The sequence below is a fragment of the Rhea pennata genome, chromosome 3 (assembly GCF_028389875.1).
Source record: "Rhea pennata isolate bPtePen1 chromosome 3, bPtePen1.pri, whole genome shotgun sequence".
NCBI classification, from domain to species: Eukaryota; Metazoa; Chordata; class Aves; order Rheiformes; family Rheidae; genus Rhea; species Rhea pennata.
The window spans coordinates 43,221,431-43,239,365 of NC_084665.1; the positions used below are offsets into that span (position 1 = coordinate 43,221,431).

A 17,935-nucleotide genomic window follows, 5' to 3' on the forward strand; every position below is an offset into this window, starting at 1 on the left:
TAGATGGAGCCTGCTCTGATTTCTCATGGTAATTCTTCTATATCCTTAGAAAAGAAAGAATCAGACCTCAGCACTACAACTATTGGGGCTAGTAATGTGATTTCTTATAGTCTAAGAGCAGTTTAACTTTGCCCAGGAATTTTATGGAAGGAAAGAGAGAGAATAATACCAAGACGAGCTTGTAAAACACATTTTATGGAAAAACTCTGGGAGCCATTTGGAGGAGACTGAGGTTTTGCTGTCTCAAATATAAATTTGAAGAGAGATGCGTATATGGTCATATAGTTAATGGTGCAAGTGAGATGCAGTTCATCAATAGTTTAGTGCTATACTCCATGACTGTTCCTACTGTACATGTGGTAGCATGATGATGTGTACATATTCAAAATTACTGACATTGTAGGTCAGGACAAAAAGATAAAAACAGATTTCCTTTCACCTTGATGTTTGTCCCCTGTACAAGCAAAGTGAGCATATTTTGAGACTTGCATTCACTTCTTACATACACAAGACCGACAAGGAGCCAGGACTTTTTAGAATATTCTTACAAGAATAGGAAGAAAATACAAGAATTGAGACAATAAAATAAGAAAGTAAAGTTATACATAATGGAGGAAGGCCACTAATTTTCTCAGAACATGTGTGGGTATCCTCACAAAACTGCCAAATGCCTTTAGGTTGTATATTGTTCAGAATATTTAGATCCACCAGTGCCTGGGAACTGCTCAGGCCTTTCATGTATTTGTTTACCTTAAGAATAGTGACAAATACATGGGCAATTTACATTTGGAAGTGTGTTATGCTGTAGTAGGATAAAGGGCTTCATGCACCATGATACTTGTCCTTGCATCACTGGGTCAGACATATTTCACAGCCTCTGCTTGGACAGAAGCAATAAATTTCTATCATACAATTTTACAACATCGGGAAATGCAAGCAAATATATTACAACATACTTTACTGTGTTCAGGGGCTGACAATGATTGTGGGCTATTCTACAAAGCTTTCTGTAGGCAATCCCATGGCTCCTGTCTGGCTACAGCCTCTCTGATTTCTTGATCCTCTTCAGATGGAGTCTAATCTTGTGTTATTGCAATTAATGGGGATGGGGCCTGGCCTCTGAAAAGCCAGCTGTCCACGTGAGGAATGGTTATGGGCCTGAGCTGTTTGTCTGCCCTCGGAATGATGCTTTTTATTATGTTTCTGACTTAATTTTCCTCAAAGCAGATGCAATATTACTCTGCCTGCATTGTTAAAAGTAGTGCGGGGTCAGATTGTACCGTCTGGGTATGCATTGTTCTTCTTCTGCAACCTGTTATGTGCGCCTGTGTTCATAAATAATATATCCACTTGTGCATGTAGCTAAAATCATTGTGTGTGCATGGATTTAATGCTAACACATAGAAATATAAAATACAAATTAATTTAATCTCCACTGTATTTGTAACATAGCCAAATTCTTAATATTTTATAGTGCATATTCCCTTAAATAAATAATAACTAAATTGATCTATGCTACAATATGTGTACACATAATTTATGAGGCCTGTAAATAACATTTTAAAGCCTGTTCAAACATCGAAAAACAGACTGTTTATTTTTCTCTTAAAACAATCCAAGGGTTTAATTCTTCCTATTATGTAAACAGTGGTGACAGCGGCTTTCAAAGAAGCTTAACTTCATTAAAAAATAATAGTTTCCTATTGTAAAATCAACACCAATATACTATAAATCCCCCTGATGAACTCTGGCTTCCTTATTTGCTCTCACATTTTGTGTTAGGGGCACAGCACTACTCTAGATATCAGAAGATAATAATATGGCAATATGTATAGATATAGATATATATTTAAATGTTAAAACATTAGGTCAACTTGAGTAATGAATGTACTTCAGATATGTGCTTCATTCCATAAATAAAGGTCTTAAATTTTCTTTGCAACATAGAGAAAACTCTGTGGTACCTTATAAGTCTTTGGTTGTATGCAGCTACCAAACCTGTAAGCCAATTCTGGGTTTCTTTGGCTCAAAATGTACTTGTGACATATAGATCAAGCTTTAACATTTTTTCTTGTCTTATACTAAACCTGTTCTTGCACTAGACTTGCAATATCATTTGCCATGTCATTTGCAAGCTTACTTAGGTAGACATTTAAAACAACTCATACAAAAGAAAGATTCGTATGTCAGGAGTATTTGTTTTAGTGACAAGAAGCTAGGTATACTCTATTCACTTCTCAAGCAGACCTTTATGAATCACTTTAAAAGGACACTACAGCTGAAGACTGAAGAGCAATATTTATCAACATTAAATAAAACATTTGGTGAAGTATGTATAAATATTTCTTCATATGAACATAACACAAAATTAAATAGTTCAGATACATAGACACCATTTAATATATTTCCACTGTTGTCAAAATCATCTGTAAACACCATCTCACACTGAATACAAAAGCAGCTTTTACATCAGTTCTGTGTTCACAACACTGATGCCCCTTTGTAAAAGAAAATTTTTGTTTTATTTTCAGCAAAATAAGAGTTTAAGCAATAAAAAAAAGTTTTGGTCAGTTCAAAGGAGAATACAAAATTATCTTTCAACATGTAACTAAATCAGATTTAGAACAATACTTTAAAGTACAATCCCTTCCCCAGGGGATCTCTGACTTATAAAATCACACTATGTTTGGTGCAGACCACATCACAAATACCAGGAAATACTGGTCATGTCTATCCTATAAATAGTAAAGCCCTTTTTTATTTCCTTTATCAAAAATTGCCAGGTTACAAATTAGTAATATCCACATTTTTCAAAATACTGAGTAACCTGGGATTAAACAGATTGAGATGCTTTTCTACTGATGATTTTTAAAACAGATTCTGGAAGAAAACTCCAACACTTCTCAGCAAGCATCCTTCATGTGCAAAGCAACACAGGATTTCTTCTGCAGAAATCTTTTGCATCGGGAGATCACCGGGGCAGACAGCCCAAGTGTGGGGGCTCCCCCCTAAGTCTGCACAGAGAAAATGACAACTTGACCTCTCAGCCGTGTGCGAGTCCTGGGCACCCTGCATGCCGCAGCCGCTGGGGTGCAATCGGCACAGGGCACCCCGGCGTGAGCACGCGCCCCGGGAGCAGCACAGCCGTCCTCGCAGCAGGCAGGTGGCCGGCTAGCGGCCTCGCTCCCTCTGCGGCCACAGCTGTGTGCCGCCCCTGCTCAGCGCGCGTTTGGGCTCGCACCACCCTACAGCCCACGGTGATGAGGACGCTGTGTCTGGCCAAACACAGGGTTTGGTTCCTGCAGATCTTTCAAAGAGGCAGGATCACTCTGGGGAGAGATCCGGTGCTCAGCACTAAGGGTCTAGCGGACATGTGCCCCATATTAAGGGCTGTAGACTGTTAGGTTTACAGGCTATGCTTTGGTTAGCTCCATTTTAAATCTGTGTACACTCTTTTGGTTTCAAAGATAAATTCCAATTTCAGGCAGCAAGTAATGAGAAATATATTAATAAAATGATTCTCTGATTTTTTTTTATTGCATCCATATGCAACAGTGATAGGGGGCCCTGTAAAAAAAACCTAGACCAATAGTTCACCTCTTTCCTGGTATGTGTGTATTGCAGAGGTGTGAATGTATGTTATGCATACATACACACTCACACACACATATAATATAACATGAGCTGCACACATAGATACTTTGCCATCAGGAGTCAGGGATACAGTTAACAATACACCAGAAGAGGAGCAGACAGGAAGCTCTACTTGGACAACAAGAAGCAATTTTGCAACCTATACAGTGTCTCAAATAATGTCATAATTCTGTTTTGCTAGCTTGCTATGTCTGTACGTGACTTGAATCAAAAGTTGTTGGATTCCTTGGGAACAGAAGAGTTGGGCTAGCTAGATGTGCTTACCTGAGATCCCAGAGTTGATTACAATCAAAGAGCTGGGCAGATCAGTAATGGGTTTATAATTGCTATACAGCTTCTTGCAATTTTGTAGGAAAAATTTATTAAGTCTTTCATTCCTTAGTAAAAATGTTGAAGTTTGTTAGTTTTTGCTGAATGCGGATTTGATTTTTTATATTAAACTGGATTTATTAAAAGGATACATAAGCCTGGCAGCTGCTTTCACTTCTTGATGTTTAAATGTTTGAATCAGCACCCTGGAACCACCCTCCCTCCCCATCCCATCCCATCCCATCCTCCCTCGTTATTGTTTTATTTGTTTAAAAAATACTATTCTATGAAGCCTCCCTAGGGATCCGCTTGTGAAAAATGACGGACTGCCTTTGCTGATACTGCTGTTTGCGTCGTTTCCGTTTGTCACACTGGCACAGCAGTAACATCTTGAAAGTGGTTCTGAATGTTTTGTTACACAGTGCATAGCACACGGGGTTCACTGTGCTATTGATGTAGCAAAGCCAGTACCCCAGGTTCCAGACAGTTTTGGGGATACAGCTTTTGCAAAAGGTGTTCACCAGAACCATGATGTTATATGGAGTCCAGGTAACGATGAAGGCCAACAAAATGGCACTGAGCGTTTGTGCCGCTTTCTTTTCTTTGATAAGAGACATTCGTTTTCGTTTGGTGATCTGACTTCTGGTCTTCAAGGCAAACTTTTTTGCCAGGGTTGCTTCCTTGAAGGATAAAGGCAAGCCTGCAGATGTCTTGGCCACTGACGAAATGCCGTCAGATGCTGTGGCTGACTCTACTGCTGACCCTGGCTGAATTGCAAGCTTTGAAAAGCTCTTTTGGAAACTTCCACCATCCTGAAAACTTTTTGGAGGCTGCAACTTTTTAGGTTTCCTTTCCTTTGACTCTATGTCGGATTTCTGCATTTCATCCCCTGAATCATGCAAATCTTCTGAAGAAGGTAGTTTTGTGGAATTGAGGATGGCGCTGTGACCAGGAAGCTTTAGCACGATCGAATAGATGGCTCTGGTCTCTGCAGCGATGTCTTCTTCGTCGGAGGAGGCTGAATTTTCAAGAGAGGCAGCAGCATCGTTGTTGTTCCAGCTGTCACTGCTGCTGTGCTCTTGGTCCCCCTGGTCTGTGTTTGGTTCCCAGCTCTTCATCGTGAGCCAAAAGTGGCAGCGTCGGTATTTTCTCCGGGAGGAGCGTTTCATGCTCTGCCGTTGCAGCTCGTAGCTGCTACAACTCCGGGAGCTGCCTGTTTGGTGTACAAAACGCGCCGCCTCTGCTTCACTGCCTGAAGCCTGTAGCCCTGCTAACTCTTTGGTGCGTTTCTCAGTCTCCTTGTAGATCCTCCAATACAAAATACTCATAATGGTGACTGGCAAGTAAAAGGCAGCTATGGCAGTGCCAAAAGTGATGATAGGTTCACTTAGAAACTGGATAAAACATTCGCCGGGAGGCACAGTCCTCTCCCCAACAAAATACTGCCAAAACAAGATGGCAGGGGCCCAAAGAACGAAAGAGATGACCCACGCTAAACCAATCATAACTCCAGCCCTTTTGGTTGTTCGTTTGGCTCTATATGTAAGTGGCCTAGTGATGGAAAAATACCTGTCAAAACTTATAACAAGGAGATTCATGACGGAGGCATTACTGGCAACATAGTCAATGGCGAGCCAAAGATCACAGGCCAAGTTTCCCAAAGCCCAGTAGCCCATGATGATGTATGTGGTGTAGAGGTTCATAGAAATAACACCAATGATCAAGTCTGCACAAGCAAGACTCAGCAAGAAGTAGTTGTTGACCGTTTTCAGTTGTTTGTTAACCTTAAATGCAACAATCACTAGGATGTTTCCTATGATGGTCACCAGTGCAAGGATCCCAGTGAGAAAAGCAATCAAAACCACTTGCCAGACAGTGTGTCCACCCAGAGGGTCTTTGCTTGTAGCATTTAGGGATGTATTTGCTGATCTCACAGCGGAGAAGGGAAAACTCTCTGTTGTCTGAGGGAAATCATAGCTGCCAATGAGCGATGCCGCTTCATTAAGTAGTCCTAGTCCGTGGGAATCTCTGTTCCAGAAGGTGCTCACATTTGCAAACAGGGGGGAGGCTGAACTGTTATTGTGCATGATCATTGTGGCTCTCTGACATAGTCTGAAAACAGAACAAAACAGAAAAACACCGAAGTGAGCAAGTGACGACAGTACATGATTTTTTTTTTCAAATTCTCATATGCATAAAATCAACCAAGCACTTTGAAAGTTATCATTACAAGCAAAGATGTCTGTGATCCTTTCTAGGTCAAATATATATGTGGCAGTGCTCAACTTACAGCTGTGATTAATCTGGACTCTTTATAATATTTGCATATTGTTTCCTTCAAAATATCCAGTCACAGGATACCTAAAATCCCAAGAGAATTTGAACTCAAAACAGCATGAAAATGGCCCCCTAACTTTTTAGTGGATTGGCCCTGAACCTTACACCTCAACAGCCTGCTATCCCCAGGCCTTCAAAACCCAAATGTCAGACATGTGCGGCTCCACACCCTCCGGGACAGAGTCAGTGCTGGTCCCCAGTGCTCCCGTGGCACTCGCCAAACACAGCTCCAGCCTCAGCTGCCTGCAGCTACAGCTAATGATAAACCCAATATTGTCTCAGCTTTCATTATTTAAAGTATAGATATACAAAGTCAGCTTTGTTTCAGTGTTTGTCAGAGGCTACCACATCCCCTGAGACTGTACAGATCTCTTCATTTTCATTGACATTTTGGCTGTCTGATAAAGGTACTGAAAGTTCTCAGTAGTACTTTTTGCACGTGGCAGTATTCATGGACTAAGGATTTTGTATGTCTAATGATTTCCAAATGTCTTTGGGACAACGCTGTTAAAATTTCCTTTGAAAGTATGGTCTCTAGAGTCAGGAAAAAATGTTTGGCAGATGTCAGAGAAATCATTAAACAATTTTGGAAAAGAGAAAAAAAGCATAAAAGAGATTCATAATTAACCTTAAACCTTTTCCCCAAGTACTTATGTAAAATGAAGTCACGCGCAGAATAGGAATTTGCATGTCCCTTATTTCATTAACTTCTGTGGTCAAATGACTAGATTCATTTTTAGAAATAATTTTTTTTCCTCAAGCAGCAAGAATTCTTATGAAAAAGTCTTCTGCTGATGACAAATATTCAACAAAATATGCTGTGCAACTCAAATGGTTGTTTGTTTTCTGACTGTGAATCACTCCAGACTCAAAATATAACGACATGACTTAATGAGTCAAAATGGGCTGGTGTTACACAAAATATTTAACCAGAAGAGGAGTTTTTGTTTTAGGTTCTTAATTAATTTCTACATTCTGTTTTCCCTTGAACTGTACTTGTAGTTTTGTTAGCGAGCCATAAGGGACTACATGATTTTAAATGCTGCAGTTCCTTTGATATACGTAGTAAACGGACCAATACTTAGTTCACTTACCTCATGCACAGTAATTAACATAGAAAACATTTTTAGTGATCTAAAGCAAATGAGATATTAAGTTGCCACTATTATTAATAAAATGTTACAGTGAGGTTTCCTTCCCTAATATAATTCAACCCATTTTTAATGCATTTATCCTTTTATCACATAAGATATTAACATAAATACTAAGAGTCAATATTGCTCTGGGAAATCACACATTTTAACTTCAACTCTTCTCCTGAACAGAGATTCTAAATTTGGAGCAACACTAGCAATTTCTTTTTTTTAAAGAAAAGGTAAGAATTCTATAAACGGTAAACTACATTTACTGAAATATAAAATCTAGAAAGGGAAATAAAGTTGTTTTAAATCAAAGTTCTATTTTCTTTGAAAAGTGGATATGAAGGAAATGTTTCTGAACTTTCACATAAAAAGACTCTATACACATTGGTAAAATTTAATTGTCAAGCTGCTCCTCTAAAATATTTACTATTTTATACCATTTCAATTATTCCTTTACTATCAGTAGTACTGATACATTGAGCCATATGATAACAGAAAGTGTCTGTATTTTTTTTTCTAGGAATAGGTTTCCAGATAACACACAGATTTTGAAAACAGCTGCTGTTCTAATTGATACAATAAATGCTTATCTTATTTTCTAGATCAAAGTGCCAATCTGCTTTAATACAGAACAAACAGTAGACACTTTGATCTAGGAAAGGAGATGAAATGTTTAAGCTGTACCTAATACTTTACAAACAAAAATAAATTAGACCGTTCTCACCATTATGAAATGAGAACTAATATCAGGATATGACTTACCATGTGAGATATTATTAGGATATATTATTGTTTCATTAATCTTACTAGTACTTTGCTGATAAGAAAATTGAAGTGAAAAATATAAAATTATTTCACAAATGAATTGAAGTTAGCAATTGTTTTTGAAAGAGATTTTTCCAAACTTTTTTCACTTTGGTATATTGTGGAGTGTTTTATCCATATACTATAAAATTCATTTTTAAATGAAAATTTCATTTTCTCATAGAAAAAATGACATTTTTCACTCACTGTTTATTTTATCAGAAAAGGAAAGACATTCAAAGAGAGCTGTCAGGAATGTTAAGTAGTACACTTGTCTTTAAGCAGATGCATAAGAAGGAAAGACTGCAAAGAAGCAGAAAAGCAAAATAGGAATAGCGGCAGGTAACCTATAATTATGTGTTTTAAAGAATTAGTTATATAAACCTAGGCAGTTAGAACAAATACACAACACTAACTAGTCACACACCTTACACTGATATCATATCACATTGTAACTATAATATTATATATTATAAAAATGACTTAATCCTTTGAAGGAATGTAGAAGTTAAGTAGAATTTCCCATGTTCTCAGTTCAATTTCTCATACTTAGGTGCAAATAAAGCTTCTACAACTCAGTCTGTGTTGTATTATATGTGGCTATTGAGATATGTGTTTGTCTGTTTCTATGGCTATCACACACTTCTTCTGCCTGACTGATTCAGACTTTATGGGAAATTTTATTAGAGAATATAAAACAATCAGAGTAACAACTCTTATCAGCTTTATGCAAGATATTTAAGAAGCAAGAAAAGAGAGCATTCAACATATTGAAGACTGGCCCTGAATTTGTACCTAATATATAATAATGCATAATTTGTATCTAATACATATTTCATGCAAGCGTCTTCCAAAGGATTTAGGGCATGAAGAGGAAGTGGTGGGTGGAAGAACGGTGTATGGTGAATGCTCATACCAGTGTGAGTGATGAAACATGACAAGGGGAAGGGAAAGAAGCAAATCCTTTGCTAAAAATGCTGGAAAGAAGGCCACTGGTATGGGGGGCATTTATCCCTATAATTAAAATATGATGCCAGCAAATCATCCATTTACTGTACACTAAAGAGCCATAGCATTTTACATTTATCTATACCATGATGTTGGCCAAATACCAAATACTCTCCTTAAGAGAACTGTCCCTACCTATTCTAATGATTAGGCAGAGCAAAGTGGTCATCAGTTTTAACATCAGATCAGGAAGATTCCCTGTATACAGCGTACTGGAATGACCAATGTGTTCATTTTTATGAACAAAGCTTAGCTCACAAAGTAAGCATTGACCAACTGAAGTTTCAGTATCTTTAGATATATGGCTAATAAGAAGGTGAAGTCATGAAGATGGCTCTATAAAAAGAAATACACTGAGGTCTATTTCACAAAATGGCTATAAATAAGTGAACAAGAACATACAATTGGACAACAGATTTCTAAAAGAAAGACCAGTATTTTGTGCTTTTCCAAAGATCATCTGTAGGCAAGCTTTTGAAGGCAAGACTTAGAAGAGCATGAATGGATAAAAAGTAAGCTACAGCGTGTAACTTGTTCACTGCGGTCTCTTTCATCTGTACTGCTACATGATATTTATCTGGTCATCTTTCTTCTTCTTTCTCAATCAAAAATCTACAGACTTGTGAAGCTGCTTCTTTCAAGAAAATCTACGTGAATTTTTCTGAAACAATTTCTCCGTGTACTTGACCTCTATTAGAGAAGCTGTGGGACAGAATGTATTTTTTCCTTTGTCTCCTCTGGTTATACCACTTCCGACTATGAAGCTCGTTTAGTTCAGGTCACCAAACACACACAACACATCCTCATGGATTTGTCTCACACTGCTTTAAAGAAGCTGCAGAAGTCAAACTTGCACGGTGCGAGATAGACTCATCCCACCTACGCTGCTGAGATGAAAGTCTGCAGAAAGGCATTTGCAAAAAGGCAGTCGGCAGTCGGAGGGCCTGGGTGGGAACCACTCTTGTTTTTCATTCAAACCTCTTCACACATGCTCATAGCAACTCTACTCCTTTGCCTTGACCAAAAAGGACCATTTACACATGGTATATCTATACAAATGGAGATCTCACATATTCAAAAATCATCAATGAAGGCAATGGAAACCTAACGTACAATAGCATTCTCCTTTGAAGGAGATGATGAAGCACTACTCACTGAATGCATGAAACAAAAACACTGTTCAGTTGCGAGTGACTGCTCACGAGCAACCACTTAACCACTTCCGCAGGTGATTGTTTGCCGCTTGTCTGCCGAGGGATTGTCTCGCACATTGCTTGTGGGGCAGGGTGGCTGCTCACAGCGAAACGGAAGTCTTCGCATCAAACAGGATCCGTGGAAAACCTCATTTTTGCAGTGTTATGTTTAGGAAGCCGAGACATCTTTTATAGCGCTTTCAGACGGGGTGAGGTCACAGCAGCATGAGAGATCTGCAATGACTGTGCTTGCCAACTATACGCCAGATACGATTAGTGTTGTAGGGTGCAGACCTTCCTTCACTAACATTAGGGGCAGAGAGTGGGAGATGAAAGGCATAAAGCATCCCCTCCTCACACATACACTTAGAAAAACTCTACAAGGTAACATCTCATGCCTGTTTAAGTGTTGTCTGAGAAGTCTGAAAGGTATTATTTAGCTCAGTTGGTTAGAGCGTGGTGCTTCTAATGTCAAGGTCATGGGCTACGCTGAGGGTTGAACTAGATGATCTCCACAGGTCCCTTCCAACCTTACCATTCTATGATTGCTATGATTATTTGCTTATTATGCTCTGTTGTTGCTGTGTGAGGCATAGCAGGGAGCAAACATGAAACTTATTTCTTTAATCATGTGTTTCATATTCATATTCAGCATTTACAAAATCTAACGTTTGGCACCAGAGTTACCCGATTTGCCTCCTTTGCTGCCCTGCCGTCAGTGGAGGGCAATGTCCTGTCGTGAGGGCGACGGAGGCTGAGCTGGCCCCAGCGCTGCAGCCCCTGGCTCCTGCCAGGCCCACCGAAAGGCACCTGGGCTGTGGGAAGAGCCTCTCTTATTCCTTGGTTTTCCAATCCATTTCCCCTTTACTTGCACGAGGAGGTCTACTTTGGTGGTGCCCAACTGCATCTGCAGCCTCCATCTGTGTCCTACTTGCTTACGTTGCATTTACCTTTACAATATTCACTCTTCCAAACACCTTACTGTGTGTAATGTTGCTTCACTGAAGGTTTTTATATTATGGTAAAAACATAACTTTGAATACTGATATGTTCTAATGGCTAGTACATATTGATTTCAGTGGAAACATCTGCTTATTTACACAGCTATATAAATAAGAATAAATACTGTGCTACCATTAGGCCCGGAAAAGAAAAAAACTCAGGCTGCATTTCAAACATCCAGATGTGTATATCTGATCCCTCGTGTTTAGGACTTTCATCTAAGCTGAATCTGCTGCCTAACTGCAGAATTCCCTTGCATATTTTTTCCAAATACATTTTATAAATAACAAATGAAAATCCTGGTCTGCACGATTAAAAGGACAGTGATTTTAACAGATACCTGTGCTTGCTGAACAAGTGCAGCTGTGTGATTTATTGCTTATTCCATAGACTCGGTGCCTCAACACACATTTGCCTCATGACTTTTAGTTTCAGAGAAATCCTGTTCTGAAATCCTCTAAGACGCGTCCAGGTAGAACCTTTGGAAGTGAGCTGCCGAGCTCAGGCCTGACACGACCTAAGCCGAGGGACTGCTCCGACACTGGTAAAGTAGCAGAGCGGCTTAAGCACCTGGCCCGGTCACCCGCTGGCACGTGCACTCAGCGGGTGTTTTCCCAAGGGCTCCCACGAACAAAGTGAAGCCCCGGGAAAGCCTGACGTGGGAAGCGCCCACGACTTTGGAGCTCTGGAAAACCAAAACAAATTAGGTCCTGCTCCATTAAGATTAAATATTGGCTAATCAGACGTAGCTGTTAAAACTAAGAGGTGCCTTCTTGGGGAGACAGGACATTATTTAATCCCCCAGCCAGCTGCTCTGCCAGGGAGGTTTGTTAACATTACGTGCCGTTTGCCTAATGGATACTGGAGGAAACGGCCATGTGGTCCAAAAAGTGGTCAGACTTACAGCCAAATACTGATAGTTTTACTCGCTTTAGACCCCTCCAACTTCAGGACAGTAGGTTCACTGTAGGTATCTGGGGCCTGGGCGCTTTGGCTGCAGGGTTGGTTAGCAGGCTGAATTTAAACATGAAGCTAGATCGAAATGAAAGAAGAAAAAGCCACATAATTATCTTGTTTATGCATTATAAGGGCATTTTTTTTCCTTTGGGGAAAAAAACAAACTTCATAGAGACTTCTTCATTTTACTGTTTATAAAACTTTTAACACAGTATTACTTAATATTTTGTTATTTATTATGATATTGAATCCCAATCCTGATTTAAAACTTCGCTGCACGCATTTCTGTGTACATACTCGACTGTCTGCTTACAGAAGGCCAGCCATTGACTCCACGGGCAATACTCTCAAAGACATACTTAAAGATCATATGTTAAAATATGGCCATGGAAAATAAAAGATCGTGAATTCTTAACCTTAAGTACATTTTCCTCCTAGATAGTGTTAAATGCTTATCAACAGAACATTTTGAATACGCACGAAAAATACGTGTCTACACATGCAAAAAAAATGAAGTTTTCTAAGTGAATTTTTCCTTTACTAAACACTCCATTCTTCTATAAAAAATAATCATGTCTGAGCAAATTAATATCAAGAAGAAGAGCCTGTTATCAAGCACATATCAGATAAGACAGGAAGCCCTTTGTAAATCTTACTATATTTGCTTTCCAATCCTACTTTAAGTAATCTTTGGATATGTTTAAAATCAATATTTAATGTGAATATCAACCTTTGAGAATATTTACAGAGCAACAGACCTCATCAGCAGGCCTCTTTTCCCTGACTATCTTTAACAAAGCTGTTTCAAAACAAAGTAATCAATTGGTTATGCAATAAAAATAGATATATTTTTGTTTTAAATCTGTCCCACTGGCACAAAATACCATCAGAGAAACCTGGAAATGAAAGTATGGAAATTTTTCAAATATCAGAGAAGACAGAGAGCCTGGACACTGAACTTTAAGGAGGACACCTGAAAAACTCTTCTCAATTTCATTTGTCTGTAAGAAGAAAAAGAAATGACAAAATTCTGTCAAGCCCTGAAGCCAGAAAATTGAAAAATTTTTTTTCTGGAAATCTTTTTAAAGGAGGGAAAACAAATAAGACAAAAAGCATAAATAAAAACTCAGACTGTAGTTTTCATTTTTTTTGCCATTTCAAAACCTATGTTTTTTTCCTTGGGAAAGTGATTTCATTTTCTGTCAACTTCAAGCTGAAACTCAGATTTTTTTGACAAATGCTGCTGAGAGCAAATGAGATAAGAGATATGCTGTGTTATTTATTTAGGGAAAATCATAGAAGAATTTGTGTTTACATCTAGGTCTAGCAAAGAGCTATCAAAGCCGCCAGTCCAGATGTCAATTTTTACTTGGCTTCAGGTCCTGTTATATGAAACATTATTTAAATCTGGTAACTACCATGAGTTCAAAGTTCTCTTGAGCATGACAGAAACCTAAACCATTTGAAATTGCAGTTTTGCGGAACACTACATTTTATACTGTCTAACGCATTGCACGCAGGTGCTAAATATAAACGCCACCTAATACAGCTTTTGTTAAGGAGAGGTAGTTTGGCAGTTTTACAGAAGATGGAATAATGTAGCTTGAACAGTATTAGGAATTAGCACTCTGTTAATGGAAATTTATTGTTGTTCCCCCTGTTGCTTGAAATATTATTGCTACCTACCACAGCAAAACCAACACTCCTACACTGCACAGATGGTTTACTTAAAAAGTGGAAAGAAAGAATTATTGAGAGGTTTCAGCTAGAGGAAGAAATTGCTAAGAAATAGCTGTCAACAGTGAAATCTATGCAGATATTTGGACACAGGAACTATTTATACTGAAATGGAAATTTTACATAGTTTTACGTTGTGTGTCAGAACATTATGTTATTAATCCCATTGTTTATTATTTGTTCTAAATAGCACTTTAAGTCACACAATTATGTAAGTTTTTTAAATAGTTTAGTTTGGTCCCAAGTGCAAATACTTCAGCAGTGAAACAGCAAAATATTTCCCAAGTGAAGTAGAAAATAGTTAGTCAGATAATGGACATTTTCAGTGCATTTATGTATTTAATTATAATTTGGAAATTCCTGATTTTGAGGTTTGGAAATATTCCTTCATTTTGATAACCTGATCAAAGTATAAAAGCATATGAAATGTGCTAGTGATTCACTAAGAACTGGAGTTACTGCCGGGGGGAGAAGAGAGCTCTCTGAGGACTGGTGCTGTGCGTGTCCTTTCTGTAACTTATGCTACTTTAATAAAACCACAAGCGAAATGCAGTGATACAGTTGAAATGAAAAATGTTTATGTTAATGGAACACTTTGCTACTAAATCAAATAGAAAAAGGCAAAATTCTTTGTTTCCACATTTCACAGTAAATATTTGCATCAGTACCAACACCAAGTTTCATTATTCTCCCGTTATCTCTTTAAGTAGCTTAAAAGTGTAGTACAATACCCACTAGGTGGCACAGCAGTTATTCAGAAGCAAAGATCTGGAATTGGCAACAAAAATTCTAAGTAGTCTCTTATAGCCTACATATGTAAGTGGAAATTATAACCAATTAAATTATATCTATTCTGTGATAGGGATAGTAGCTCAAACAAATGCATAAAATCCAAATATTCTAAAACTAGTAAGATAGCATACGTTTGAATCAAACTAAGAGCCAAATTACCAACAACTGTTTTGTGCTGTATCCTGACTTAATTTCCCTTTTTCCTGAAATGGACACAACAGAAAGTCCTGGTGGAATCCTGTAACTTAATCAAATTGATCTGTTCCAAATTCAAACTCCCTGTATGTACGCTGTCAGGTACATAAAGTCCCTTGGAAACCAATGGTAGCAGACACTGGAAGTTTTAATAAATGTAAGTAATTATTATTTAATCATATACAGACAAGGTATTAAATAATATTATCAATGATATAATCTTTTTTAGGGTTTGTTCCCAATTTTTTTACTTGTTTGCTTTTTCCAGCTACAAAGCAACATAAACGGAGATATGACCAATGAAAACAGTCCTGATGGGGATGCTCAGAGGGGTAGGAGATGCTACTGAGTTTATTTTGAGTTATCCTACATAATGGCTGTTAGCAACCCCTGTGACAGGTTCCTCTTCCAACTAGCATTTCATCATGTTGCTATATCTTTATTTGCTTGAATATCTGAGTTTTTTGCCTACCTGAAACATATCCTGAGAATTTACAGTTTTACAACTATACTCTTGCAATTCTGGTATAAAGATTATATATAAACATTCAGGACAAAGGAAGGTTAATAAGTTCAATGCGGAACTGAAGTCCATCCTCACATCTGTCGCAGGATTTCCACACCGTACAGGAGGAGTCACGTACTCGGATCTTTAAAGTAACACCACCTTACTTTGAAAGGACACTGAAGTTGAGCTTAGTAATGCACAGGCATTCCTTAATTTCTGCATTTGCAATTTTACAAAATGAAGACCTTGACCTCTGTCTTTGCAGGTTTTTGTCTGCAAGCTTCTAAAATGTTCAAATCGTTCTGTCAACAGAAAGACCATTTCTTAATTCAGTAACTGTGTATCTACAAATTTTGCACTCACTGCATAGCTAATATACTCATGGTTTTCTGCATTCCTTCCTGGCTGCTGTTTTTTAGGTTTCATCCATTTTGATGTGAAAAATAGAAAAACATGTGGAGATTTAATTACATTAGGCATAAAGGCTGCTATCTAAGTAACATAGTTTTGCTTATAAACTAAGAAGGTAAAGTGGACTAATGATCATCTGTATTTACTCTGTCAAGCCTAAAAATTCTGTATTCTGCAAGCCCATCAAAGTCTGGGATAATCGACAAAAAACACTCACTAGGAGTCCTAGCTAAATTAGAAGGAAAAAATTTTCCCTATTCTTGACAGGTCGGTCAGATGGTAGGTGGAACATGGAAAGGAAGTGGAAAGCTAGAAGAAAGAGAATCTGCACCTAGAAAAATCCTCTCCTGCTCTAAAAGGTCAGAGGAATTTCAATGCTTACAGTAAGAACAGGGATGCATGCTGCACGCGATTTCACTGCCTCCATTGGCCCACATCAGAAGTATTAATGCTTCATTAAGTATTAAGTATTTCCTTCCATCCCTCTGCCTTTTATCTTCCAGTTGCCCCACTTTTATCCTTTGGTTTGGCAGTGAGCTGTATTTCCAGGTTGCTGTGGGTCTATCTGACCAATTCTTTTTCGGATCAGAAAACAAATCCCATTTTGGCTGGCATTCAGGAGGGATTTTTTAGTTTGTTTGTTTGTTTTTATTAACCTTTCTTGGCAGTTCTGTAGTGATACACATGGGTAAAAAAGCCTAAGACTGCGAAATCTTAATAAAGTAAGTGCCTGCTGCTACCTGTGGGCAGATTGCAGACGCAGCAAATGGATGCAGATGTTTGCTGGGGGCAACGGAGAAAGGGAAACCTGAAGTTGCTGCTCTTTTTGCAGAAGAAAGGACTTAAATGTAGAACAGCCAGTGTCGGCTCTTTCTCCTGTGCACCTGCGTGCCCCCAGCAACAGCTCTCGGAGACTTTTTAAGTCGAGTACGGCTGGCGCAGCCCCATTTGCAGGCGCTGTGAGATGGTTACCCACGTTCACAGAGAGGCTTGTCCTTGGGGCCGAGATATGCCCCCTCCAGAGGCTGTCCTGAGCCTGGGGGCTCCTTGCAAGAGGAACTGCAGCAAGATTTTGCACCAGAAGCCTGAGCTAACAGGTGAAAAGCGAATGGAAGCTGCACTTGCTTGCCAACGTTTGTGTGTCAGACCTTCTGGGGCCCTGCATGAAATGTCACTGGGCAAACAACAGCAAACTGGATGAAGATAAAAAGGGACACATTATCAAATCTGCTGGAAGGAATGACTTGAGAGAGGGTAAAACTACTGAACAGGTAAAGCGTGGTAAAAAGATGGCTAAGAGTCAATCTGATCACTCCCTTCGTGAATCCAAACAGCCAGCGCTGACGGCAGGGAGAGTACGCAGGAAACCGTCTGGTTGGAACAAGGAGTCTTGTAGCTAAATGTAGCAACAAAATCACTTCAGGTAAAAGGACATTTCCATTAGCTGCAAGCAGCAATTCCCTGTCATCAGTTCCCGTGTTAGCCCTCACGGCTTGCCCTGCAAGCAGGCAAGGCCATTACCAGCCACAGCTACAGCTACGAGAGGGGTCTAGAAGCGACGGAGTGAAGATATCAGGAGGAGCTAGAGCTTGTAACAGCCTTCTAGGAAAATCATGCTCACTGATGAATTATTCAAAATTAAGCAAGAAGATTTGTGTGAGAGGTATTTGTTCACAGAAAAGATTTAAAGCTATTAGACTCTCCTCCTCAAATCTATGATGTAAAAATGAGATCATACATCAGACTGCGTAGTCATGACAAAAAACCATATGTTTAGTAAAATCAAAATGTCAAAATGTACCAAGTTACTAAGCTGCAATTGCCCCTTTTGCCAAAGACTATACAGAGAAGCAAAGCAGCCACATGCCCCCTGTACACAGGCTTAG

The 17,935-nt window shown here is 38.9% G+C and overlaps 1 protein-coding gene across 2 annotated transcripts in view; it reads right to left on the reverse strand.

The window, feature by feature from the left end:
* Nucleotides 1-4,231: 4,231 nt before the first annotated feature.
* CHRM3 (cholinergic receptor muscarinic 3) overlaps nucleotides 4,232-17,935 on the reverse strand; it is a 263,713-nt gene continuing 250,009 nt past the window's right edge. For both annotated transcript variants that reach the window (XM_062573655.1, XM_062573656.1), the window contains one exon: nucleotides 4,232-6,075. In XM_062573655.1, the coding sequence (XP_062429639.1) occupies nucleotides 4,248-6,075 (1,828 nt within the window). In that variant the 3' untranslated portion in view covers nucleotides 4,232-4,247. The remainder of the gene's footprint in view (nucleotides 6,076-17,935) is intronic.